Here is a 27,731-nt window from a genome sequence, read left to right on the forward strand (position 1 = left end):
TGTCACAAGACAAGGAAATCAAAGCTTGGGAATGGCGGAATCAGCAACTTTGATGTGAAACCGCCGCAAAGTATCCACAAGAATTAATTCCAGAGGAACTCGAGTCCAAGAACTTTGTTGGCTCATCCATGGTTCATGATTAGCAGCAAGAAGAATGGCCCCTAGCAATCTAGAGATAGCAAAAACGTCAATGTTTTTGGAATGGAACGATCCAGAGATTGAATTGTTTCCCCTTATGCTATGTTGGATGGTGGCCAAGACAGGCTTAAGACATGTCTGTAAATGAAGTCAGGTTATCACCTTCATTCTATCTGGGCAGGAGACATGTCTGTAAATAGTAGGGCACGTCTTGCAATGCTGCTTTACTAACACAATCAATTTCGTGGTCATCAACTCTAACAAAAAAGGTACAAGAACATAATATCGACAGAAGAAGAACAGCAGAACATCTACTGGTCGAAGCCTCACTTTACTTTGCCTTCTTTTAAAGGTCAAGGCATCAGAGAACGGCAGAAGCAGCAACAAGAAGAAGAAGACCTCCTTTGGAGGCAGGAAAAATTTACAGTGGACTTCGGGTAATACCGCAGGTCTCATCCTATACAATCGCGAGAGCTTCCTCATCATGGATAGATCTCTTTCCCTTCCCCTCGTCTCTTCCTCTCGTGGGATCTCCACTTTGTAGGGAGAAGCCCATAGCCTCTGATCCAACAGCGTGGTGATCACCCAGCCACTTGCCTCCTCGCACCGGAGGCCTTCGCGGAGAGATTCCATCTCTTCTCCTTGGCCTCGTCGATCTCGATCCGCTCTTGCCGGCACTCCTCGCTACAGAACGGTGTGTCCCCTCTGCAAACAACCAACACCAGCACCAATTCAGCTACACGCTCGCTCGCGGAGACGGCTCGAGAAGCGGGCGGGAGATCGAACCTGTACATGAAGATGTCGCGGTTGCGGGAAAGCGGCTTCCTGCAGAGCGAGCAGGAGTCCAAGAAGTGGCAAGGCTCGCACTCGCCGTCGACCTCGTCCTCGTCGAAGCCGTAGCTGAACAACCTTCTCGGCCCGGGCGGCGACAGGGGTCCCCCCATCAGGGAGCCTCTGTGGCAAGAGCGCGTGGGGTAAGCGACGTAGGAGGCGCAGCCGGAGAAGCCAGCCCCGAGGTCGGAGGCGGCCAAGGTTCCATAGGAAGAAGAGAAGGCAGAGGAATCCATGGGGAGCTCGAGCCGTGTGAGAAAGATGAGGAAGACGGGGGGAGGGGCGGGCTATAAAGGTGGCGTGGAAACTGCGGCGGGTCATTGGAATCCGTGGGAATCCATCGGCGGAGCGGGGCGGAAAAGGAGGCGTAGCCATGGCCTGTTTCCGTGTCCCGGTTTGGGTTTGGTTAGATTCTCTAAGTTGGCCATTTACCATGGGAAGAGGAAATGAAGACTCAAGATTGCCCCCTCTTGATTACATCAATCACTTAACTGACACTGCAATCAATGCCGGTCAGAGTGGATTAGTACGATAGTGTCACGTGGAGTTAACCTGACGTGGTGGCGTTTTCGTAGTTAATCAAACAGATTGCAAAACCGCCCGCAGGAATCATTCGTTTCCTCGCCCTCTCCACCCAACCATCGTCAGCCACGACGTCACCCCTTCCCTCCACGCTTCCGCTTGTCGTCTTCCGCCGCGGTCTACCCTCCTGTTTTCCCGGTCACGTCTGCCGACGTGGAGCCCCCCGGGAATCGGACGATTCACCTGCATCGGGAATCGCGAGCTGTCCGGGAAACGATCTCCACTCTCCCTTCTCCAACGTAGTGGGAAGAGACGGCTTGACGATGCGTCGGCGTGGGTGTACGTCGTGGTATTATTGGTGAGGTGAATAATGGAAATATATATTATATTATATATAAATTGAGATTTAATCTATAATAATAGTAGTGCTCGAAGCGATCAACGATCATAATAATTGTTATGATTGAGTAGGTGCAAAGTTACAAGTACAGACAGACTGGTGTTTTAAGAAAACCCAGGACGAAGATTCTAGAAGCAGATAGAGAGCACAAAGGCTTCTTCTTTCAAGGGTATCACCAAATTCCCAAGTCTGTGTAATTGAGGTTTGGTACATTGATTCCAGGAGTTGTTGTCATTTTGCATGCATCCAATTACCCTTCACATCACTCTCTCTCTCTCTCTCTCTTGAGACAGTGTTTCCATTCTATCCTGGTATTTGCTAGATTTGTGTGTTGGGAATAGGATTGATGTGAACTGTTTGACTTGAAAAGTAAGCAAGACTATTTCCACCCTACATTTTGTATTTTTTTTTTTATTGCATGTTTTGAGGAAATTTGTGATTAATGTGATTGTGTTATTTGTCCTCTCAACGTATATTAATTTGATGTATAAAATAATACTTGTATTTTCTTTAATTTCTCATTCTTTGCGGCTCATCAGACTCGATCGATCTGTGCATCGATAGATATTATATGTTCTGATGACATTATTGAAGTGGTTAGCTAAAAACCATGATTGATGGGTGGATGAACCCTCACCAGCTGACACAGCCCATGTGCTTGCCAGCATATAGCGTGGTCACCACCACCACACGTTGCTGTCGCCCATGCGTCCCCCTTGATCTGACTCATGTGCCTGTACAATCTTGGACAAGCTCCATCATAATGATTCCACACTAATTAATATGTAATTATGGCAGGAAAATAAGTGCAATCACAGGAATCCTCATTGGCAAATCATCATGTATCAGTGGAAATCAACTCAATCTTCGGTTCATTACGAGAGGAAGACACTGCAGCAGCTGAAAGGTTCCATGTTGTGCCGCTACGCTCATCATGTTCCCTGAAACTACTCATGCCGAGGGTGTAGTCCAGGTGAGAATGTAGTACAGGTGAGTTCGATTGAGCCGAAGTCCTTTCGAGACTGACCAAAGATGAACCACCAGATGAAATTATGATTAACAATACCATAAATTGTTTGAGCTGACAGTTTGTTTCAATTTAGCAAGACAGACAACCATGAATCTATCTGAATCAATGTGATAAGTTTGTGGCGACACAATAATTGATTGAGATATGTAAAACGTAATATTTATGTTGATAACAAGATTTTTATTGTCGATCTATATTGACTGACATACGGATCACTTAAAATTAATTTTTTTTCTCTTCTAAGTTAGTGGTAAAGATGAGATTTGATCATTCATTTTCAAAAATATATCGGATGAAATTTTAGAGTCATACGACTCGTGTATCCGCCAACTTCAATACCAAACGAACGATTTGGTCATCGATCCGTCTGACCATCAATGGAATTGAAAACCATGATTGATACTCTAATTTACCGATCTCAGATCACACAAACTCAATACAATGCAATGTAGAGAACCATGGCAATAGACACAGCCATCAAGCAAGTTTCCAAGCAACCACATTTCGTAATCTAAGTCAAATAATACTCTTTAAGAGTAGAAAAACAACAAAAAAATGCCACTATAACAGGAAGGAGAGAACAAGTGACTTTGTAGTTCAAGCCAACAAATCTGCTAGAATTTCGTATCTACGTGGAAACAAAATAATGCCAAACATTCCAGATTTGTACAGCAAGATCACAATCAAATTACCACAGTGCTTTCAGCTGAAACAAAAATTTATTTGACTTTCCCCTTCTTTCCTCTCATATTGAGAGTTGGCCATTTATCTGAGTTCAACGATGGTTCAAGAGGATTGTATGCCAAGCGATAAACACTATCATTCAACCAGATAGTGCAGCATTCAGTGCACTATGAACATCGACGCCAATCTGTGCTTCAGCCTTTTCCAAGTCCGTGGTAGCTGAGTTTAGCTTCTGGGTGAAGTCAGCAAGTCCCTTTTGGACCAGACTTGGATCGATGCGGTCAACAGGAACAGCCTCAACAGCAACTATGTCTGTAACTGAGTTAGCATGTACGAAAGCAAACCCACTGCTAACAAAGTACTTGGTAACTTCATTCCCTTCGTGTACGGAAAGGACCCCTGGCTTGAGCTCGGCAATGGTGGCAACATGTCCAGGCAAAACACCCATTTGCCCTGTAGTTGCTGGTACAATGACCATATCAACCTGAAAATAGATAAGTTAGAGGACAAAGAAATCGAAATAGTAGTCCGTTTGTCAGCCTTAGTATTTCATATAGACACCATGGTTGGATTTTAAAAATCAGCTAATAGAAAAATATTGATGATCATGGCATGATTTCTTTAAAAAATTAGTGGTTATAGGGCCAAATATGATCAATGACAAGTCTGCTTGAACTTTCTAGCAGTCACAACTAATTTCTCACGGACCATCTCCATCTCCACAGTGTACATGAAGGAGGTCAGGGTCAATGTGCACTCAGAGATACATAGCCAACACTTTACCAGAACAATGCTAGTCAGCGTGCACTTTGCATGATGATGTGCAAATAATCAGATTATTTTCCACATGAAGACATTTTAGAATATGACCATGCTTGAATTATTTTTTTACAGGACATCTCTATTGAATCCTTCTTCAGATAATGCTTAGAATGCATTAACAGATCATGCTTGCTAAATGGCTAGGGAAATTATGCATCTAGTTTTGATGGATTAATAGGTAAGACTCATGCAGATCACAAACCTTAGAGAGAAATTACACACGAATCTGTCATACATTGTGATGGTTGCAAGTATTAACATCTATGTCATACATGAAGCACGAAGACTTCAAGATTTTCCATATCAAATAGCTTGTAGAAAATGTATCATCAAAGTTTATGAAATCTCTTGAAGAAACCATCTCATTGAGCCATAGCTTAGGTTAGAGGAATAATACCTCTGCTAACAAAGAGTTTAACAGCGTTTATCATTTTATTCAACATTTAGGCTTCCAAATCAGCTCTTATAGGAAGTAACTACAAGTAAGATTGTAACTGAATGTTCTGTGGCACAGTGGAGACCCTTCCACTTGCTGCCAGTCCGATCAAAATTTTCATAAAGAACCAAGAATAACCATTTTTTTTAATCTATTAGCTTGGGAAGGGCATATCATCAAAGCTCTCAACTTTTCTTCAGGAATTATGTCGTTGAGCCATAGATAAAGCTAAATAGAGACAACCTACTCTCGCAAAGAATTTAACATTGATTACCATTTTCTTTGACATTCCAGCTTTTGGATCAGCTCTTTTATGGTCATAATTCCTCATGAGATAGTACCTTCAAATCAGGACCTCACATTCACTAGACATATATAATACACTCTCACAATGCATTGGTCTGTGCACCAGGCTTTGCATGCCAATATCACACTTAGATTATATCTTTGTAACTTCTAAGTCTGGTAATCATGGTACAGCAAAACTTAAATTTTCAGAGGGATGATTCCTTGAAGCAATAAAATGTACATTCCAAAAGGAAGGAATACATAAAAGAAGAAAGTAAATATAAACAAATAGCACTAATGTAACTGCACATTACACATAATGCAAGTATTCACTCTTGAAGGCTCTCGTCTAAAAAAATTTTCTATGAATATCTAGCATTATGGCTCTCACATCCTTAAAAGGTAATGCATTGAAAGCCAAACACAATGAATCGATTAATACTGAAAACATAAAGCAAGAATATTCAAAAGCGACAACTAAAACAGTAACAGTCCTTGTCTTATAATGTTACATAATAAGTTCATTGGGGTATGTTGTTATCACATCAACCACGCACAATAATCCTCTTATCCTTGTGTATTTGCATGTTGACATAAGCAGCAGGTATGAGTTTTAAAAAAAAGTTATTTATCTCCTTTATTAATTGTTCCAAAGTTGTAAAACATCCACTATATTTCACCAAAAATAATGATGAATTAGACCAAACCTACTAGCGGCTTCCATCACAACGAGATAACAAGTTCAGAAGCTTTTAATAGTTTTGTTCCTTTGGCATATTTTTCCAGTACTATTACAACCATCCTTCTCTCTTTCTCTAACAATTCCAACTTTGTTAAGTTCATAATTAAGTGATTAGACTAAGAAGATGTGGTCTTCCAACATTTGAAGGATGCCCAGGGTTTTGTATATACAAAATTGAATGATCAGCCATATTTAATTATGTAGTTTTAGCTAACGAATCTAAATCCTGCCTCTACCATTTAGGTATGCTCCAGCCTTACCTTCCACTAACATTGGTCAGATGAGGAATCCTAGGGTTTCCTCAATCTATCACCGCCTATTATAAGGCATAACTCACTCAGAAACCTAACCAAGTCCTTATCACTAAAATATCAACAATCTAACTGCATGAGATGTCCGATTCAAATTTCAGAGTGCACCTTCCAGCATCCGAGCTGTTGCTCCCGGACACAATCAACCACAAAACTTTCATCCACCATTTCGGTGATTGCAAGAACTAATTCCTAGCAATTGACTGAAGAGGATGGAATGAATTGACAATAACATTATAATTATATATCTTATTTCATCAATACAACTTAAAATTCTTCAAAGATTTCAGATCCTAAACTAAATTTATGAGATGTATTAACAAAGATGCAGAAAAACCCAAACATCAAGGAAAACAAAGAATCTAGATGAGAATTAGGAGGTGAAGTGAGCAAGCAAACCTCCTTGTTGGAGATCTCGGATTGGTAGGGGAGGACGAAATTGACGGTGAGCTTGGAGGGGATGGAGGAGGGGGTAGGTGGGCGGGGCTTCATGAAGGCGAGTGGCGTCTTGGGCGGGTCGATGTTTGGGGCCACCTTCCGCCACGCCTCCACGAACGCCGTATCCTCCGACGGCGCTGCCGGGAGGTCGGTGGAGAAGGGGCGGAAGGAGGCAGTGCTGCGGTGACCGCCTCCGCTGAGGGCGCGTGTCAGGAGGCGCGAGGCTTGGCGGGACATGGTTGGTCGCTGCGCCCACGCGATCTCTCTCGCTCGCACGCTCAGTTGAAACGGGGGAGACGATCGAGAGAGAGAGAGAGAGAGAGGGAGGGAGAGCGTTAACTATAGATTGGGGCTTTCTTCTTGGGTCCAAATCAGCTGTTCTCAGCCATCTTACCAGACAGGAAAAAGCGCGTTCCTGTTGGTTAGTTTCGTGGGCCCCTCTGTAGAAGCTGCTTACTAGTGCGGGGTCCATACTTAAAGCCCAAACCGAGAGGCGATATTTGCTGTTGCAAAACAATTGTCCGATGTTTTCCTAGTTTTTAGTTCTTCATAATCTAATCTATATTTATATATACACATTTGGGCTTCAATTTGGTCCAATTAGCAAGTCGTTCATATTGGGCTATTGGGCCTGAAAGCTCTCCTCTTCAAAGAGAGGAGGAGCCGCAGCAGAGGTCCACCGGTGCGGAGGCTGCGATGGGCGAGGCAGAGTGGCTTTGGGCGGTGGCGACGTGCGTAAAGGCGCTACTGATCCCGACGTACCGCAGCACCGACTTCGAGGTGCACCGCCACTGGTGCGCCCTCACCTCCGCTCTTCCCCTCGCCCGCTGGTACTCCGACGCGTCGGCCCCCTGCTGCCCCCTCGACTACCCCCCGCTCTTCGCCTATTTCCAACGCATCCTCGCCCTCCCCGCCACCGCCCTCGGCGGTCACCCCTCCGACCTCCTCCGCCTCTCCCCCTCCTCCCCCTCGTCCGCCCCCCTCCCTGTCCTCATCTATCTCCGCGTCTCCGTCGCCGTCACTGACCTCGTCTTCCTCCTAGCCGCCGCCCGCCTCGCCCACCGTCGCCTCCCTCCGGCCAGCCGCCGCCTCGTGCTCGTCCTTCTCCTCTGGTCCCCCGCGCTTTTCATCGTCGACCACATCCACTTCCAGTACAATGGCTACCTCCTCGGCATCCTCCTCCTCTCCCTTTCCTTCCTGGAGGAGGGGAAGGATCTCGCCGGGGGACTCGCCTTCGCCGTCCTGATCTGCTCCAAGCACCTCTTCTTGGTCGCCGCACCCCTGTACTTCGTGTACCTACTTAGGCATTACTGCAGGGGGGGCTCGTGGGAGGCATCGAGGAGGTTTCTGACCATGGGCGCGGCAGTGGGAGCTGTATTCGCCGCTGCATTCGGGCCATTCTTGTACTATGGGCAGGTGAGCGTTGATTCTTTATCGAGTTACTTCTATTTTATGTTTGGTTGGAACGTGAAAAAGTAAAGATCTTAGTCGAATTGATCTTCATTTAATTGCAAGATGTGATTGCAAAATTGGGTCTTTGGCTTGCAAATTCCAAATTTTTTCACGGTAGAAAACCTTTTCTTTCCGTCACAATACTAGTGAAAAAGGTCCAACAATTTCTGTTCAAGAGGGCATTTTCTGAGTCCAGTTGGCAATTTCTTTTTCAGTTTCTATTCTGATTGAATCGATTAGGGAACAATCATGTTTTTGATGATGCCGAGCTCTTTTCTAAGAACAAGGTCACTTATTTCTTGCAATGCTTGGCATAGAAGGGAAAGTGTACAGATTTAGATTGTTGGTTGTGTTCACGACTTGGAGGACACGGATGAGATCACTCTGGAGAGAGACACCACAAGACAACCCACTAAGGATTAAGGCCTAAGTTTCTAGTAATCTACAGCCATTTTGAATAGCTTCTGTTGATCTACATGGCAGATGCAACTCCATGAACTTAATTGACACATCTTAGCTCTATGATGTGTGCACTTCCACAAGTCTTATGTTGACCCTATCTTTGGTTCAACACATGCAAGGCATATGCTAAATGCTCAAGTAATTATAATGATCCTATGCATTGAAGGAACTTTTCACTAAGTTCCTAAGGATGAGCATGGTGGATGTATTGGTTATTGACTACTCAGGGGAAACATTGCTGTTCCAACTGCAAATGAGATATTCTATTAAACAATGTTCAATCAATTGTTTCTATGCCGTTGCTTATAATCTCTAGGTGCCTACACTGTGTAGACAAATATTTCAACTTCTTCCATTGTATATATTTATGCCATCCATAATTCAGAAGGTTCATACCTGGATTGAGATTTAATAGGGATTATGTGAAAAGGATTGACAATGTCGAACAAATCAAATTGGCAGAACTATATTTTTTGGCATTATATGCACTTATTTTGATGCTGTAATGATCATCCAATATGCCTAGGATATCTTCAATGCGAAACATTGTTGGATTAAGTTCAATTATCCAAACTCCCAAAATTTTTGTCCAAATATAAAATACACAAGGTGATCAAGAGAGAAATTCGGGTAAGAACTTGGATATACTCTTGAGAATTCTTATTCATAATAAGGCATATTTCGATTTTCCTTGGACTTGGTGCTGTTGGTAATTTCAGTTTATGATGCTGATGCAGCATCTTATGACGATCGGTTAGGAATTCATGTTTTTAGATACAATCTTGTAATACTTCGGTTTTCTCTATTCTAATACATACAGTTGGTATTTTTTACATGAATGCTCATATTTGCACATGATAGTTAAGAATTGGACATAGTGATAATTGTGTAACATATCCACCTACTTAGATTGGACCCAAAGATTCTTGTGCAGGATAAACAAGACTTGGATGAAGTGATATTTCTATCATCCATAATTATTACACCATCAATCTCAGGCTCTGTAAATCGTGTAGTAATAATCCCATTCATTTTATATAGGAGCCCGTTATTGTGTTAAATTATCCGATCTACTTGTCCTTGATTTTGTGCCCTTGGCACATATTGGATGTCATTTATTAAGAAAGCTAATGGTTTTTATAAATATCTTCCGAATCCGTCAGTTGAATATATGATGAAGTCTTCGACTTTAATTTGCTAGATATTGAAAATAACTGTTTTCTTGGGGCTAGGTACCAAGACTTCTATAATGACAATACTATTGGTATATTGTCAGAATATGGGGATTGATTTAAGCAGAGCTACTCCTTGGGTACCATATACAAATTGAACTTCTTGTAATTCCTTTTGGTTTATTATCTGTTTATTATTGACTTGTACATGGTGCAATTCTTAATTCCTTTATTGAATATTTCTGATACTGCTGTCTTATAAGATAGATTTGCTTCTTGCAAGATGTGTGTGATTTGAGTTTTCATCCCATTTTTAACACTTGTATTCCTGCAGATGCAACAGGTTCTTAGCCGTTTATTTCCATTTGGCAGGGGCCTGTGCCATGCATACTGGGCTCCAAATTTTTGGGTATTTTATATACTTCTTGACAAGGTCCTTTCCTTTGTGCTTTTGAAGCTGGGATTTGATATCCCAGCTCCAAAAGCTTCTTTTACTGGTGGACTGGTTGGAAATTTCTCCCAATTTGCTGTGCTCCCGCAGGTACTGTCCCATTTTGTTGCTTCCAGCAGTGAGTATTCAGCTAGCTGTTCTGATCTGACATCTTCAAACTTCTGAATTGATAGGTCACACCATTGATAACCTTCTTGCTGGTGATATTTGCTATGTCTCCATGTCTCATTAAGGCATTCCAAAAGCCCCAGCCAAAACACATAACTAGATGGGTGGCATATGCCTTTACCTGTGGCTTCATGTTTGGTTGGCATGTTCATGAGAAAGCATCACTTCACTTTACAATCCCACTTGCTCTAATTTCAGTGAATAATTTGGATGATGCAAGACATTATTTCTTGTTGTCAATAGGTATGCTCTCAAAAGCAGTGTTTTCATTTATTTCATGCAGATAGGAAGCTGTTCTCTTGGTGAAGTCTTTTGGATTCGTAACCTGTTTAAGTAATTACAGAGCTCTGTATCATTGATGTGTGCGTGATTACTCGAATTACTCCATCATCAGAAACTTGTTTCTTGTTGGTATTCATAGTGCTTCTCTGCAGCAGATTTCACGCATTGACATATATGTTCTTCTTAGAATTTGAGACCTGAGAAGATTGTTGTGCTGCTCTTTTAGCTACGATACTATGGTTAGTGTTCTGTTCATTGTTTATGCGACTAATATGTGGTTACCATTTTTATTTATTGCAGTATCCTGTTACTCCATGTTTCCTCTGCTGTTTGACCCCCAGGAGTACCCAATAAAAGTACTGCTGTTGGCCATACACTCCATTCTCATGTGGATAGGTTTTTCCTCATGTTTCAGAGTAGATGTTGCTCCTGGAGGAACTAAAACCAACAATTCAATTGCTTCAAATGGAAAACAAGGATTTATTGGAAAATTTGGAACAATATATCTTCTGGGATTGTTGGGTGTGGAATTATGGGGTCAGCTGTTGCACCCATATATTTTCGGCAGTAGGCTTCCATTCCTGCCTCTTATGTTGATTTCCATATACTGCGCTGCTGGGATGATGTACTCTTGGGTATGGCAGCTCAGGCAGATACTCAAATGCGGCTGATATGTATATCTTTTTCTTTCTAAACAGACAAGTTTTCATTGATATCAGTTGGCAGAGAATTTTGATTAGAAGTTATTGGAGGATTTTGGCCATCAACAATTTTGTATTTATTCAGAGAAACCCCCTTTCTAGTTGTATGTTTTTGGACCAAAAAAAGTTAACTGTATACAAAGTGGACAGAAAGAAACCTCTAGGGTATGGAAGGGATTTCAGCTAATGCCTCATGAGCTGCTACCTGCAATTTCTACAGCAATGTTGATGCATAACAAGCAGTTATTTGTTTCAGGAGTTCTGCTATAAGCATTACTGATTGATTCTTTTCCTGTTGTCTTAATAACTCTTATTAAAGTTTAGCTTGAGAAGTTATCTTAGTCCATTGCTTTCTTGCTCAGTGCTGTATACTGTAATTTCTCTTAATTCACACAGGATACAACTGTTGCATAGAAGAGGAAAAAACATGAACAGAGACACAGAATCAACATCACTTCATACAATTCAGATTTGATGAAGCCTATATCACATGCCTACTCTATTCCCATTCATTAAGAACATGATCATGGAGGAACTGATGTTCTTGAGTCCTCTAGAAGGTCATAGCAAGGGTAACATGTGTGTAAAGATGAGGGTATAGAGAGAGGAATTAGGTTTATTTGTTATCTTTTTAGAAACAACTGCATCAGTGAATGTAACAATTTGACTTTCCTACAAGTAGGGAAAAAAGGAAGTACCGAAGCTATTTGTAGTCAATCTCATTAAAGTTCAGATAAACCAGAAAGTTGCAAGAGAGGCAGAAAAAAAGAAGAAACTTCTACTTAGACACTTCTCTAAGCAAGAAAAGATTGTAAGTGCTAAGAATACTAGATCATGTATTATGTACTGATTTAGATTTTTCGAAGGTGCAATGATATTGATCAAAGACTTAAGATAGTTACTACGAATATTGGGTGCTTGAAATGAGAGAAAACTATTGGGTGCTCCATATTTCAGCATAATCCAAAAGATTTTGGGTGAGCATGGGGCTATCTACTGCAGTGAATTTGTGAAAGTATTGAGAGCAAGATTTGATGTGACTTCTTCCTGCTTATGGAGATGGGGAATTGGAATGATAACAATAGTCATGGACAGCCTCGAGATTGCTAATCATGGGGTAGCCATGGTTATCCACCACTGTTTCCTGGGCATGCCAAAAGCATTCATGTTCTCTCTAACGACTGAACCAAAGTTTAAGCCACTCATTCTCCAGTATTCTACTGTTTCATTCCATTGGACTCAGTGCCAGCTCGAGACAATCTGAAAGGCTGGAGCTTGAGACAGCCATTCCCCAACAGGTAATAAACTATTGTCTTCTTCCCCAGCCAGAGCATGCTTTATCTCCCTCCCTCAATTCTAGTGCTCTTTTGCTCTGCAGCAAAAGCTTCACAAGTACAGCAAAAGCAATCATTTGATTAAGCCATCATATGACATTTTGTTGTTAGCCACTAGTGAACAGATCATGATGACAATGTCTGAAGAGCTTGTGTCCCATCCGGAGGAAGAAGCTTGTTAGAGCAGTAAAGAAGCAGATCAAAGGGCAGACATGCACCCCACTCGCAATCCCAAAGACAAGAAAAGGCTGCTTCTGTGAACTGTGGACTAATGATGGCATCCATTTGTGACACCAGCCATGTCTGCAGACCAAGCAAGTGCATGTTTTCCTTCTCAGCTCTCATGGTGTGTGCACACTTGGAGCAGTGTCAGATAGCACCTATTAATGAAACATTCCCATGGTGCAAAGGAAGAATGGACTCCGAGAATGGGAAGAACCAAATATGATTGAGTCTGTGGTGTGCTCTTGTGATTCATGAACTCCAGCTGCTGTAAGTTCTTATGAGAAATGGTCACATGTTGCTGCTGGATCATATTTGCTTAAACAACATATTTCTCACATTCCTTCTCGTCATCGTCAACTTCCATGGAGATGGTTTCGGATACGAGAAGGAAAATTTAATGCATTAATCATTTGACATTGTAGCAATCAATTGCCACTCCCTCTCCACCATCACATCACCCCCTTCTTCCTCCAGCTGCACTAGTTTTAGTGACAGAAGCATGTTCTACAGGAATACTTTTTCTTCTTCTGCTCCGGTGGCAACCATAATCCAATGTAGAGTGTTGGTTTGAAGCTTTAATCATTCCAAACATGAATGGAATCCAATAACTGCTTTCGGTAGGAAGGCATGCAATTTCCTCAACCTTCCTTTTCATGATGCAATGAGAACATTTACTACAAGTTTTATGATTCTGAGAAGAACTCATTTTCTGCTATTTAATGTTTCTGCGCTACACATTGAATGCCGTGTCGAGGTGTTTGTGATGCTGCAGTGTCGAGGGCCTCACCTGCTCAGGCAGTGAACTCATCCTCCATCACCGAATGCATCTGTGAATTGGAGAACACAAGCACATGATTCGGATGCATAAAGAATGCTACACAAGTTTAAGGCCAAATCATCAGTTAGCTGCCTCTTTCTCACACTACTCTATTTTCACAAGAGTAAATGCCTGCTTTGGTGGATTCAGATGTACATCTCAGGAAAAGAAAAATGCTGCAAGATGTAATGAGCCATAAGGAGATCGAAAGTGACATCTAGCAGTTTTTTTCTTTCAAAGAAACATGCTTTAATTACTGGGATGATGAAAGTCCCCAACAGCTACAGAGCCTTGAGAGTGAGAACAAAACATATTTCAAGAAAGTGATTAAAAAAAGACTATTGGTTCTACTAAAATGGATCCAATTGATATCTTTAGCAAGAGTTATAATGCTATCACATAGATTATGAATGGATTAAGGAATAGGAGAAGAGCAATCAAATATGACCTACCATTCAGCTTGGAGAGGGCTATTAGCAAAGGGTTTGTAGGTAAATCATCCTTACAAGAGATAAAACTTTAAATCAAAGGATAATAAGTTGAGAAGAATGGTTATTGCATCTGTCGGGAGTAGCTCATCTTCCTTTGTAATATTTCCCCTTATGAATATTTCTAAACTTAGAAATTTAAGGACATATTGAGGAAAACCAAAGAGTGTGGAGTAATAAGTTTGATCTATTCTTTTCTTTTCTTTGTTCCTAAGGACTTGAGACTAAACGCATAAATAATGAGAGAACTATATATAAGAGGTAAGATCTATCGATAAACTGAGAGAAAAGGTTTAAGAATTACCCATGTAGTGATCATCCTGAAAAATTAAGATTGATTTTTAGATTTAAAGAAGAGAAGGGTTTCCTTGAATTTCTAGAAGATAAGTGCTAGAGAAACAAGAAAAATAGGAAATGATTTGCCCACACTCATTCATGGAAAGGAAAACTAAATTTTGATTATTACAAATTTCAGAAAGTACTAATAAAACTATAATTATATAAAAAAAAGATTTCTCCCTACATTTATAAGGAAATAGCCGAGATATGAAATGATTGGAAAAGAGTTTCTAAGCATAGCCTCGAAAGAAAGATTTTAATTTTTGAAAGAATATTAAGACTCTAGACTACTTTCCAATTCTCCCTCTCTTCAACTTGGTGGTATGCAGACACTCTCTTCAGAGTATTTGTAAACACTTTTGGAGGCAAAAGTAGGATTGAATAAAGACTTCAAACCCAAACATCATCATTAAACTAGATGGAGAGATTAGTTTTTTTTATTTTTATAATGAGAGCTAGGTGGAAAATCCTATTAATCAAGAGTTCTAAGCATGGTCATAAATAAGATGAGGAAAATATTTGTAATTGAAGAAAGACTAAGAACCATTCCAAAGGAAAATATTTTATCCTATTCCATCCAATTTTTTCAAACTATTTTAGTATTAGATATTGTGCCACAAATATCACACCATATACAAGAACTCCTTTTACTTTGCAAATACAAGGGGTCAAAGAATATTGTGCTTGACAATTAGAACCTTTGGATTTAATGTAGAAGAAATGTTGAGAATATGAAAAATTAATTTAGAGTTAACTGTGTATTTGTAAAGGGAAATATCACTAATTGGGAGATGTGATTTAGTCTAACCAATTAGTCAAAACTTTCTAGACGAAGGGAGTCCCCCCAAAAGAATGTCTTACTAATTTTAAAGATTTTATAAATAAAAATTTAATAGTCGAATAATTGATGGTATAATAAGATTAGAATTAAGAATAAATTGATAAAGATAATTTTTTCGAGATAAATTTGTTTTACCATATTAACCCCCGAGTTAGATTTGTCAATAATCTTATTTTGAATATTAATCGAAAAACATAAAAGATTATTATTATTATTTTTACTTTATTAACATTGGAAAAAAGTTCTTGTACAATTCATTGAAGTCATTGGTATCTTAAATGTGATATAGGTGTTTACTAGTTTTGATTGAAACTTGTATCATCTTTGTTCACGAATTTGAGTTAAGATCGAAAGAAAGACTAATCGCATTAGTGTTTAATATCATATACGTTAGCTTTCTAATTTATTTTTATTATTAAGTTCTAATTTTCGATTTTTTAAATAAAATGAGAAATAACAATATAAACATGGGAGGAATAGAGTCGAAGGAAAAGCGCTATATATATATATATATATATATATATATATATATATATATATATATATATATATATATATATATATATATATATATATTTATTTATTTATTTATATATATGTGTGTGTGTGTAAAAGCCGACAAAGGAAATCTCTTCTCCAGCGCTTATCCCCCTCCCTCGGCATGGACTCGCCTCCTCCTCCTCCTCCTCGAGCCCCGCCACCGCCGCTGGCTGTCGAACCCCTGACGTCGACGGAGTCTGACCGCCAGCACACTGAGGCCTCCTCCCCCTTGCCTTCTGTAATCCTCAGCCATAGCCTTTTTATCATCGCCGGCATCATCGTCTGCGTCATCGTCGCCTCCTTCTCCATCCACCTCCTCCTCCGCTTACTCTCCTGCCGTCGCCGCTCTTCCTCCGCGGTGGCTGCCTTGCCGCTGCCGCTCGCACGTTCCCTTCCCGCCTCGGGCTCCCCCTCCCTCGCCGCCGCGGCCAGTTCGGTCATCGCCGACCAAGAGAATGCGGCGCTCATCGACTCCCTCCCGGTGTTCACCCTGGCCTCCGCCCTCGCCTTCCTCCCCAAGTCGTCGCTGGACTGCGCCGTCTGCCTTTCCCGGTTCCGCCCCCAGGACGAGCTCCGCCTCCTCCCGGCTTGCCGCCACGCCTTCCACTGTTTGTGCGTCGACCCTTGGCTCCGGACGACCCCTTCGTGCCCCCTCTGCCGCGTCTCCATCTCCCTTCCCGGCCCGCCCCTCCAGCTGCCGCCGCCCGTCACCGGCGACCGGGAGCCCTCAAGGTCCGGTAGCTTCCGCATCGAAATCGGTAGCGTCAGCCGCCGGAGGACTCCATCAGCGGAGGAACTGGGAAACCACCCGCAGCCACCGCTACCGCCGAACCTGAGGACGTACTCGATAGGGTCGTCGTTCGAGTACCTGGTGGAGGAGGAGGTGGAGGCGGTGGTGGCGCGGATCGCGAGGCGGAAGGAGAAGGTGGAGAAGCCAGGTGAAGACACGGCCCCCGCCGCCGCGGCGGACACGGCGCCTGCGGCGCCAGGGGAGGGGGTGGCTGAGGCGGCTGGGGGCGGGCGTGGGTGGCTGAAGGAGTACGTGGACCGGCTGGCCTCGTCGGCGTCGTCGTCCTTCTCTTCGCTCCGCCTCTCCGGTCGCTGGAGCCACCGCTACGACGGCGACGTCGGGCGGCAGTCGTGGGACCTGGAGGGGAGCGCGCGGCGGGACGCGGAGGAGGGCGGTTACTACGCTTTCTACCGGTGGCTGATAGGGGCATAACCGACATTTCATGCTCTCTCGATCCCCTCCTGTCACTGCCGCCACCGAAGCTTCTCTTCGGATAACCCCCCACCCCCACCCCCACCCCCACCCCTTCTAACCCAAACGCCTACCCCTGTGTCCCTGTGTTCCCAAGACCACCTTGGGTCGACTCGGAGGACGGATGCCCATCGGTGGGACCCACACCAGTTGTAATAAACAGAAGAAAAGAAAAGAAGAAATAACCAAAAACGATTTGGCAGGAAATGTTTCTGTGATGTTGAGAATTACTGCCACCATGATTCCATTCCTCGCCGGCGCCCGAGCTTGTTTCACCATCAGCGTCCGTGGTACATCAAATCCTCTGCTTCTTCTTCTTGTTGTTGTCGTTGTTGCTGTGCTTTTGTTCTTGTTGTGGGAGTCGCAAAGTAGGAGGACGAGGGAGGGTTAAAGAAGAGGCGAGGGGAGGAGCAGTAAAACTGAATAGAGTCATGAGGAGTTTGAATGCTCCCATTAATACATGCTTCATTACACCGCCTGGCCACCTGCACCTCATTTAAGCCGAACATGTGTACTCTTGCCGCGGGGTTGGTGGTGGTGGTGGTGGTGGTGGTGGTGGTGGTGGTGATGATCTGTTGTCTTCTCCCTCCATCTACAACATTAATTACGGATCACTGTTAAAACAAAAGGAAAGGTTATGTTACCGGAGCAAGTTATACGTTGCTATCGGCTTGTTGGTTTTGGATGTGATTTGAATACTAAGCATCAAGCACACATTAAATGTTGCTTGACGGGTTGCGACGCCAAACGTAGGTGGATACATGGAGCTCGCACTGTGGCGGGGGCAAGGGGGAGGCGGGGCGGCCGTGAGGTTGTGGTGCCTTTCAAGTCTCGTGTATCCATCCCGAGAACAGGACAAGCATAGACTCGGATGCTTGCTAGTGTCTGTATCCGTGAGAGTTTTAAGAGATGTTGAAGGTAACTGCAAATGTCACACCAACCCCTACCGTGTCGAAGGTGTTTAGTCAAAAATTCCTACGAACATGGTTATATTGGCCAAATAAAGCTCGATTCATGTTCAGGGAAAGTGCACTCTTTTTTTTGTTCTTTGTTATATATATATATATATATATATATATATATATATATATATATATATATATATATATATATATATATATATATATATATATATATATATATATATATATATATATATATATATCGCTTTCTTAGAGTCTAGTCCAAGTCACCTTCTGATAGCCATTATTAATTACCTCGCTATCTCGCCGGAGACTTGCTGCAATATCTTCGCAAGTCTGGATTTTCTGTCGGATGCTAATTCGTCCATCGTTTTCTTCGTATTCAGCCATTGGTTTGGAACCCATTTTTTATAATACGAGTGTCAGGTCAGCGTATTGTCAGGGTCTTGGCTTTAAGATAATATATATCGATACAAGCCAACAAAATGCTGTCTATTTTCGGTTGCTTTTGAGAATACACTATCCGATTCACATTAGACGTCAGTCAAATGCGCAATCCGACACATCAGATTGCCTTTGACGTGTCGGCGCACCGGCTCATCATGTGAATATATTAGACACGCTTCATCTCGAAATGTGGATTACGCGAATTTACGTCCAGCGACGAGGACCAACCAACAAAGTGTGGCCATGGAAGACATACGCTGCAGTGAGCTTGACTTACTGCATCAAACTGATGGTGACACCTGAAGGTGTAAAGCACGAAGAGATACAGTACCTCCGACGCATCGGATAGATGCTCCCCGGGGACCTGCTTATAGGGTTCGGGTGATGCTTGAGGCTGCCGTTCATCAGCAAACATTACATTGTCCAAAATTCCTGCTGATTAGATACCTGAACTCAAATGTTTTTTTCACTTCAAAATACCCAAATAAACATTAAATTATTATCATTTGGCAATCGAAAGGTTGACATTTGGAATACAACAGCCCCAGCAACACACAACCGGTTTGCTAAACGAAATATATAACGTGAGCATGTACACATACATCAACAACCCTAGTTTAAGGTTTACCTATCAACAAATATGTCAAGACCTTTGCCTATACACTGAGATATCATTGTTACCAGATTATTCCTGAAAGTAATCAATCACCAGAAGTTTTGGCAGGAATATCAATTGCGTTTCAGGAAACCAAAAATTCACACATGAACAAGTTCAACTCTTAACCGGAGATCAAATTCAGACGGGGCAGATCACCATACTCCCTAAAATTGGAGTGACTGGTCAATTGAAAAGAGCTTCTCACTGTCAATTGGCCCAAAAAACTGATGGAAACCAAGAAAAAAACAGGATATATGGAAATTTACAATTGACATATATACATAAAAAATTCACTGAAAGTTAACAAGCATGCCTCTTCTGCCAGTGATGGAGATCATTTGTGCTACTAACTGCCTCTGATATCCTCTTCAAACGCATCACATTGCCCAGAATTTCTCTGTATCTGGGCTAAACAAGGATAGGTCTTGGATCTCCAGATTTGCTATGTGCCGATTAACCAAGCATGCTTGTAATGACTTAATCAGAAGAAGGATAATCAGCAGAAGCCACCATCCATTGTCCTCCCTGTTCAGAAAAATAAACCCAATTTCATTAGTATTTTCCCAGGGTTAGTATGCATCATGTTTTTTTAAAAAAATATCTGAGCAGAATGTACTCTTTTTCTTAGAAATTCCTATGGTCAAACCAGTTCCCGTCCTACTTGCTTTATTTTCCAATAAAGATGGTATGATTCTTTGTTTTTCCAAAATTTAATTATAGGCTTCTTGCTAAGTTGCCATAATCATCATGCCTAACACATCAATGTTTACTTTTATTTTTCATGTTTTACAAAAAACCTAAGGATATTTGAGTGAAGATACAAAAAGCCAAATGACAAAGAATTTCATAATTTACAAGGTTCTTTGGATATATAAGTTGGCATGAAAAACATAGTTAGTGGATTTAGATCACAATGCTAAGGTATCTTGGTCCTACAACTAAAGTTGATTAAGCAATGAGTGGTTCATATGCATGAAGTGACTTTGAAACACTGCATAGCACACCTTAATTTGGATGTGTCAAGATTTCCACCAAGTTCTGTGGGCGAAAAACCAGAATATAGAATTCCACAAACAAATGCCACCATCTGCAAGAAATCTATAATTATATATCATGGAATATACTACAGAAACCTTGGTTACAAATTCTTGCATCTTATTTAAATTAACAGCTTAGAGGAAACAAGCAGCCCAGAAACCTGTAAGTGGTAGCCTAAAGCAATATCCAGAGACAATATAGAAATGCAAATAACACTTTATATAAACAAACTAGTAATGTTCTCTATAAATTAGACAAGTTGGAACCTGGTGCAGTCCTTATATACAAGAATAAACTACAGGCTTCGTCTCATATTTTGGACTTCTAACTATATCAAAAGGAGAATTGTTATCTGTCGTATAAGGCAGTGTCTACATAAGTTCATTTAACTTGATAAAATACTGCAAGCTTTTGTAACTATTGGAATCAGTAAAAAGAAAGATGATGCCTTCCACTGATTGTCATACTCATCCTATCAACATATAATTGTTCGATTTTCAATAGGTAAAGTCTTTCTGGAGAAGCGCTTGAAAGACTAATAATAAGTCGAGAAAGAATAATTCCCAAGATCAGAGATTAAAATATTGGTCCAACACCTATACAGACTGGTGGGTGGTCTAGTATGGTTATGGTACAGGGTGAGGAACCGACACTTGGTACAGTCAATACCATCTAGAACACAGAGAGAGAGAGAGAGAGAGAGAGAGAGAGAGAGAGAGAGGAGGAGGAGGAGGAGGAGGAGGCGGTGGAAGAAGCATGAAATTAAATTTCACTGGGTTTGAGTTGTACTAACCAGTATTTACCAGTCCAGCAGGCACCGAACTTCCCATTTCGAATGGTTTGATCCTGTTTTTTCATTTTCTAAAGATGTTAGTTGCAGGTTTTTCCTTTTACAGGACCTGAACCAAACCAGTTTTTTTCTTTTAACGAGGATCCAAACTGTCCCGTCTAGGGCTCGTGACTCCTCATGAGCATGTCCTCTTCACGTATTCTCCCTCTCAACACTGTCATGTCATTCGCTGCCCGCTGCCTACCACTATTTCTCCTTTTCTTCTTCTCCTCCTCTTCCTCCACCACCTCCTTCTTCCTCCTCTTTATTTCTCTCTTCTTGCTTCCTCCTTCCTTCTTTTCCATTCTCCCTACCCGCCTCCCCAGCAGAATAATATCATGGTACATGCTGGCATACCATATGTCGACATGAACCAGACCCACACCAGTCTGGTTGTTGACTGGTATGCGTTCAGTACCTGAAATTTCATTCCTTCGGAAGAGGCAGAGGTGGTGGATTATGGTAGGACTTGGAGGTGGTAATGTGTCAAGCAGCAGGTGGCTGCAATGCAACAGAGAGGAGGTGAAAGGGAGAGAAAGTCTAAAAAACAGAGAGAAAGGGAGAACAAAAAGGAACAAGACACTATGATAGCGGACATCACGATAGGCCTGGTACAATGAGTTTGCCAAGTGATACAATTCATAAAAACTGTATCAGACCATCTCATCCAGGTATGTGTTCGCATTGACTGCCAAACAGGTAAATACAGAACTGTACTTGCTGACATGGTCAGTATTCAAATCATGCTTGAGATACATCTTGACTTATAATTATGAAAATGTTCTAGTATCCACAAATATTTCACTACCACTTTGTGCTGTTATGCTCAACATCATTTGCCCTTGACACATGAGAGTAAGATTTTCTATATTTTCAAAATGAAAATAACTTAGCAGAGAGAACATATTCCAACACTGCAAACGCTAAAAATGTTGATAAGACACTATCAGTAAAAACCCTATCAGAGTACAACCAATCTTCTGATCCATTAAAAATTCACAAGTCCTAGCCAAACTTTGCTTCTAAAGCAGTTGACATCAACACAAAAAATTGAATTAAATCTAGATGTTTCTTTTGTTGTCACCAAAAGAAAATTACAGTGGCTAATTATGCATGTTAAACTGCAGATAAATAATCTACCAATCAGATGTAAATACATGGGTTATAACTTGTCACAAAGTACTAGACAAAGTTGGTATCAGTGCCTACATACTTCTCATATGACAGCATAATGTTTGCAAAGTGCAGAGTGTAAAGATATTACAATTTTTTGTTATTATTATTTTTTATGTAGTCAAGGAAGGAACAACATTTCAGAAGCATACTCATTCAACTGAAAGTTAGAAGTGACTTCTACAAAACCAGATGAAAATGCATCATGATGTAAACCAGGACAAGACACATGTTTTTCTTGTAACAGGCATTGAAAGTATAATATGTTGATCAGTTACTCTTGGATCTTGTTAAAACTAGCTTACCCACAAGCCACATAACTTACAATATTTACTATGGATGTAGCATTCCACAGTGCATATACACGAGCAAGTGATGATCTTTTCGGTCCTCGGCTGAATAAAGCATTAAGACCAGCCGGAAAAGGAGAAAGCAGTGATAGGGGAAGTATAAGAAGGACAGCAAGAAAAGCCCCAAGGGATATCCAATAGAATTGAACTAGTGTAAGAAGGGTAACACTAAAATCTCCCAAAAGCATGATACATATCAGCAGCTGTAATGTTTCCTGAAATAAAAGCAATCATATCATCCTTACAAAATTTGGCCTGAAAATGTTAAAAAGTTTAAAGGCTCTTTAACACCACGTCATTACCTGAAAGCCTACAGGCCTGGTATTTTGTAGTAAAAGAGAAAGTGGGAACAAATAGTCCCTTCTATAATCCAATGATTTTAATGTTACTTCATTTATTATCCCACCATTTACTCCTCCAGTCAACTTCTTGCATGACATTGTGTGACTAGTACAAGGTTGACTTTGCTGTAATGGCTTTAAGATCTTGCTTGAAACTGAAGAGTTTTTCCTGGGAGCACATAAAGAAATTATGATACACATGTATGAGAAGGAACTTAGTTTTAGTAGTCAAGAAGACAGAAAAATAAAGGCAATTCTAATCACCGTACATGTTTCTGGCGCATCTTGGACTATTACTTGTATCTAACATGTCTGACTGGTGCACATTGTTGAAGAAATACTCGTTTAGAGCTACCAATATACCTAGTTGGTAATAACCAGAAGCAGTGGCCTGAAACCAACCCAGTTCAACTCTTACACCATGGTGCTCAAGTTGGAAATTTGCATGGCTATTTGTCCAAGCAACAACAGGATGCAGTGCAGAACGAATGCATCCTTGCCTTACTGTCCTCAACTGAGCATTGAACCCAGCAACAAGTCTATTCCAGATTGCTGTTGAGACATACTACCAAAAAAAAAAAAACTACTAAAGATGCTAGACAATGTTAGTGATATATCAAGATGCAAGATGAAAACTGTAAACTGATTATATACCTGACCGAGGAGATTGGTCAATAATGTATCACTGTGAAGATAGTAAGGGGACATATAGCTTCCGTCACCACCAAAAATTATGCACATAGGGAATCTCTTCTGGATAGTTGAGGCTATGTCTAGCCGTTTTTCATCGCCACCAAGAAAGAAATCAATGTAGGCAACCATCAAATCAGGGGACGAACCAACCTACAAAGTTGCCACTTGTAAGACAATGTCTGTACACTATTCAATATTAGTACTCAATGAGAAAGCCCATAAAAGCATTTAATGTTAACTAAGTTCCAACAGGAGAAGATAATCTGGTGTTCCCTGAAGCTATGCTTTGCTGCAAAAGAAATAGGAACATCTTTCAAAGTTGACCATGTAGATATATATATACATAGAGAGAGAGAGAGAGAGACTGGTTTTAATGTTGATTTAAATAGAAAATACTAGTCTGTATTTTCTATCCTCCATCTCCCATCACTTTTTTATCTAAAAAACCTAGGTCACGAAGATGTATTTTACATCTAAAACTGAGTCTAAGTCTACAAAGTCCAAGTTCAAACAAAAGTCAGGTATAGGTCTAGCTTAAGTCAAGTCCTATTAGTTACAATATCTTGTTAATTTTGAGGTCAATAGGACCTGAAATCAGATACATTTAAACTTGTATTAAGGGTTTATTTAATAAATTCAGCTACTATTTTCTTTTTTGGCATTTAAAAGTCCTGGGTTAAAGATCACCTACTTTTAATATTTTTTAAAATAGGATAACGTATGGAACAATTGGTAAATTCATAACACACATATTTTAAAAAAGAATACGGTTGCTGATGCTGCTCACTTCACCTTTATCCACTTTTCCTTCTCTGTTCCCTATATCTCTCAAAATTTCTCCTTACCTGTATATTCTTTAATAAACAAAATTCCAGCAGAAAACACGTAGAGAGTTGTCCTTTGACCAAAAGAAGTTGGGTCAACTGATCAACATTGGAGTCCGCTCTAAACTTTGACCTCCAAAAAAAGGGGTCATACTAACAAAACAGAAGCTAAACATGGAAAGTAATTTCAATAATTGAAAGAAAACAATAGTCGAATTATAAACACTATAAAATGAGACATTTCAGGGATAGCAACAGTGCAATAGATTAAATAATGAGCATTGTGAATTACTAGAGATGATGGTATGTTCCTAAATTTAGCAAGGAAAGAGAATCCAAAACTTGAAGAGGCAGTAAAAAGGGCAGCCACTCTAGCTAATCCAGGATATAGGGACCATTAAAGTATCAAAGTCTTCCACCAGCAAGTGGAGTAGTACCCTATGACTTGAATCATTGGCACTTAAGTTGTAAAGGAGCAATCATAAAGTAGAGCAAAGGCTCATTATTAAAACATAATGTAGCACAACCAAAATCCATGGCAACTAGATTCAAGCTATACTAAACTGCTGTAGATACATCAAATGAGCGACAACCAGCAAGAAACCACTAAACAAGTTTGGATAACCCTGACTTAAAGATTCCACAAGTCCAAATAAAAATCATCACTGGTAATTTTGCAAATGCTAAGATCTATTTGATTGGATAATCCTAGTTTTGGGAAATAAAATACATATAAATATAGTTGATTCCCAAAAATTGTTATTTTCTAAATTTGATAGTGAGATGACTTTTCACAAATCTTTTACTGTATGAAAGATATTACTTTCAAAAATATTAACATTTAAAGAAATGTTTACAAAAAAAAAAACAAAAAAAGTTATCAAACATGTTTTGCATCTCATTTCCAAAACCATTAAGATGATGACAAATGGGATATCTGAACTTCTTATTTTCATATTATAAACATATACTTTCTTATTTACATATTATCCAGTCATTTATTCTTTTACTTTCCGAACAGAATGGCCATAAAATTTAATATTTTTAATACGTGATGTTCTCAATATAAAAAGTTTATGCTTTCCCAGATTATCCACTAAAGAATTTTATCAAGCAAACCGTATGAGAAATAACACTACATATGTCAAACCTTCATCCCTTTGTAAAGAGCTCGTGATCTGCATGAGCGAAGGCATGAGTGGTCATATTCTGATTTGACATATTCTTGAAGTCGATGAATCTTCTTTCTTCGGCGCCATTGTTTCCAAGACCATGCGCATGGATATGCAAGAACTGAAAGTATGCTGTGTACTGACCCTTCCCACCATTCATATGCAGCAACAGAATTAATCCCATCAATGAACCGATTAAAAGCATCTTCGTACCTGAGGATTTTATCACCATTTTTGGAATACAATTATTAAAAATACAGAGAGAACCTACTCTACCATTATTTTGCACCAAAATGATCTATCCTTTAAAATAATAACATTTGAACATTGCACCATATAGTGTGTTCAGTTGCAATCTGCTGAAGCTCCATGCTGTTTATTTAGACGCATCCAGCAAATAGCACATATTTTCATTAAAAGATATACAAATTGACAAAAGAGATGTTTATACTGATCATTCAGGTCTTCTGTTGTCATAAGTGTTTCTTCTTTAAAATAATAATATTTGAACATCGCACCATATAGTGTGTTCAGCTGCAATCTGCCTAAGCTCCACGCTGTTTATTTAGAACATCCAGCAAATAGCACATATTTTCAATAAAAGATATACGAATTGATAAAAGAGATGTTTATACTGATCATTCAGGTCTTCTGTTGTCATAAGTGTATCTTCTGACCAATGCACCTTTGGCTAATAACTGCTCTTCCAACAAGCTATCTACAACACGGATGCTTAAATTTTGCCATGGCCAACAAAAAAACAACTTGAAAGATCAAGAGGCTCGAAACTTAGGTAGGTTATCTTTTCACATGGATTGAACATGCCAACAATGCTCTCTGTTGCAGCATAGCTGGATGATCCAGTAGGAGGCCATGCCTGCATACTATTTATAGACCTGTGACTATCACATGATCAACACATTCATGGAATGAAGCCCATGTGTGGCATGTCTTATGGCATGTCAGCTACAGATTACACCATAATAAAAGGCATGATACGCATTACCGGTCCATGCCAGTGTACTGATCAACTGTCAGTATGATACATACCAAGCTATAACAAGCTATACCAAGCGTACGGACACATGATTCACTGGGGTGTACCGATGTACCACTCATACCGATTCTCTATCGGACCGGTACATACCACCCATACCAAGCGGTATGCTTCGATATGTCAAACCTTACTGGAAGATAATGAAATCATTAATTTATTAGTTTTTTCTTTTGACAAGTTTAAGGTAACTGTAAGCACATGCCTTAATGACACCAACTTGTTTTAAAGAAAAAATTGAGCACTGAGCACATCATGTGAGAAAGGCCATGTGGGAAAATGTGAAAGAAGACAAGAAGTGATTGCATAAATTGGTGTTATGAATGGTGGGAATATGTGCATGATTGCATATAATTTTCTTTGCTAAAAAAGAAGCTATCTTACACAATTCCAATAATTGCATTTGGTGGAGAGTAAGAAAGATGCCAAGGCTCTCTGAATGTATTTGAGCCCATGAAGTACATCCTGTGCACATGGCTTTGAGTTTCTTCAGCTCTGCTAGTCCCTGGAACCTAGATTTCCAATCATCATTACAGGGGAAGGTCATGCTACAGTTTTAGCACAAAATGCAAACAGATGTAATAGAGAAAAATTAGTTTAAATCATTAAAATGCTTTAAAAACAAACTATTTGGATGAATAGACGTACCTCTGCTAGGGAAAGCAGATAGGGAAAAGAATCAGAAACATCATGCTGCATCGAACTTGCAGACCGATAAGAGAGATCACTTCCAATCATCTTAATTCTTAAAGCACTTAGCAGAAGTGCTATTATAACCAAAAGAAATGATAGAAGAATAGCAAAAGGCCATGGACCACCAAATGTATGCATTAAATCTTCAAGTGGTGTGTAACAGTTGGGCATCTTGTACTTCTCTGATAGACATTTATATGGACAGGATGGTTGTGTAACACCTCCTGCAAAAAGAAAAATGAGCATATCATGGGTTTGAAAGCCAAGAAATCTTCTTTGATCTTAAAAATAGATTATCAATATAAATCTTTGCTAAATGTAAGCTTTCTTCACCAGAAATTGACACTAGAAAAATTATACA

At 40.4% G+C, this 27,731-nt stretch overlaps 5 protein-coding genes across 6 annotated transcripts in view; 2 read left to right on the top strand and 3 right to left on the bottom strand.

Annotated features, from left to right (window-relative positions):
• Nucleotides 1-361: 361 nt before the first annotated feature.
• On the bottom strand, nt 362-1,370 carry LOC135673644 (FCS-Like Zinc finger 1-like). The gene is made up of 2 exons (XM_065182762.1): nt 925-1,370; nt 362-843 (listed from the first exon to the last, which is right to left on the bottom strand). Exons 1-2 carry the CDS (start codon nt 1,203-1,205, stop codon nt 720-722), a joined length of 405 nt encoding a protein of 134 aa, XP_065038834.1. The 5' UTR covers nt 1,206-1,370; the 3' UTR covers nt 362-719.
• A 2,028-nt stretch (nt 1,371-3,398) lies between these two features.
• LOC135673647 (ATP synthase subunit delta', mitochondrial-like) lies at nt 3,399-6,966 on the bottom strand. Its single transcript, XM_065182765.1, has 2 exons — nt 6,604-6,966; nt 3,399-4,089 (listed from the first exon to the last, which is right to left on the bottom strand). The coding sequence occupies exons 1-2, from the start codon at nt 6,877-6,879 to the stop codon at nt 3,745-3,747; spliced, it is 621 nt and encodes a 206-aa protein (XP_065038837.1). The 5' UTR covers nt 6,880-6,966; the 3' UTR covers nt 3,399-3,744.
• A 303-nt stretch (nt 6,967-7,269) lies between these two features.
• LOC135673645 (probable dolichyl pyrophosphate Glc1Man9GlcNAc2 alpha-1,3-glucosyltransferase) lies at nt 7,270-11,691 on the top strand. The gene is made up of 4 exons (XM_065182763.1): nt 7,270-8,058; nt 10,063-10,269; nt 10,353-10,590; nt 10,930-11,691. Exons 1-4 carry the CDS (start codon nt 7,339-7,341, stop codon nt 11,298-11,300), a joined length of 1,536 nt encoding a protein of 511 aa, XP_065038835.1. The 5' UTR covers nt 7,270-7,338; the 3' UTR covers nt 11,301-11,691.
• A 4,297-nt stretch (nt 11,692-15,988) lies between these two features.
• On the top strand, nt 15,989-18,196 carry LOC135673646 (E3 ubiquitin-protein ligase ATL4-like). Its single transcript, XM_065182764.1, has one exon. The coding sequence runs from the start codon at nt 16,036-16,038 to the stop codon at nt 17,134-17,136; it is 1,101 nt and encodes a 366-aa protein (XP_065038836.1). The 5' UTR covers nt 15,989-16,035; the 3' UTR covers nt 17,137-18,196.
• A 1,054-nt stretch (nt 18,197-19,250) lies between these two features.
• The window catches only part of LOC135583204 (uncharacterized), a 31,324-nt gene continuing 22,843 nt past the window's right edge, over nt 19,251-27,731 (bottom strand). The window contains exons 16-24 of one of the 2 annotated variants that reach the window (XM_065182766.1): nt 27,326-27,594; nt 27,062-27,189; nt 25,602-25,836; nt 23,589-23,777; nt 23,204-23,499; nt 22,896-23,103; nt 22,569-22,808; nt 20,208-20,290; nt 19,251-19,728 (exon numbers count right to left, since the gene is read on the bottom strand). In XM_065182766.1, coding sequence (XP_065038838.1) covers nt 19,581-19,728; nt 20,208-20,290; nt 22,569-22,808; nt 22,896-23,103; nt 23,204-23,499; nt 23,589-23,777; nt 25,602-25,836; nt 27,062-27,189; nt 27,326-27,594 — 1,796 coding nt within the window. In that variant the 3' untranslated portion in view covers nt 19,251-19,580. Of the gene's footprint in view, nt 19,729-20,207; nt 20,291-22,548; nt 22,809-22,895; nt 23,104-23,203; nt 23,500-23,588; nt 23,778-25,601; nt 25,837-27,061; nt 27,190-27,325; nt 27,595-27,731 lie in introns of both variants that reach the window. The other variant, XM_065182767.1, reaches the window with a different exon arrangement.

This window comes from Musa acuminata, chromosome BXJ1-5, assembly GCF_036884655.1.
Source record: "Musa acuminata AAA Group cultivar baxijiao chromosome BXJ1-5, Cavendish_Baxijiao_AAA, whole genome shotgun sequence".
NCBI lineage: Eukaryota > Viridiplantae > Streptophyta > Magnoliopsida > Zingiberales > Musaceae > Musa > Musa acuminata.

Excerpts from the sequence above, each read along its gene's own strand:
- LOC135673644 (XM_065182762.1), bottom strand. The coding sequence starts at position 1,205 with ATGGATTCCTCTGCCTTCTCTTCTTCCTATGGAACCTTGGCCGCCTCC. Across the intron at positions 844-924 it reads CGCGACATCTTCATGTACAG|AGGGGACACACCGTTCTGTA; the intron begins GTTCGATCTCCC and ends GGTTGTTTGCAG.
- LOC135673647 (XM_065182765.1), bottom strand. The coding sequence starts at position 6,879 with ATGTCCCGCCAAGCCTCGCGCCTCCTGACACGCGCCCTCAGCGGAGGC. Across the intron at positions 4,090-6,603 it reads CCGAGATCTCCAACAAGGAG|GTTGATATGGTCATTGTACC; the intron begins GTTTGCTTGCTC and ends ATCTATTTTCAG.
- LOC135673645 (XM_065182763.1), top strand. The coding sequence starts at position 7,339 with ATGGGCGAGGCAGAGTGGCTTTGGGCGGTGGCGACGTGCGTAAAGGCG. Across the intron at positions 8,059-10,062 it reads CATTCTTGTACTATGGGCAG|ATGCAACAGGTTCTTAGCCG; the intron begins GTGAGCGTTGAT and ends GTATTCCTGCAG. Across the intron at positions 10,591-10,929 it reads TTATTTCTTGTTGTCAATAG|TATCCTGTTACTCCATGTTT; the intron begins GTATGCTCTCAA and ends TATTTATTGCAG.
- LOC135673646 (XM_065182764.1), top strand. The coding sequence starts at position 16,036 with ATGGACTCGCCTCCTCCTCCTCCTCCTCGAGCCCCGCCACCGCCGCTG.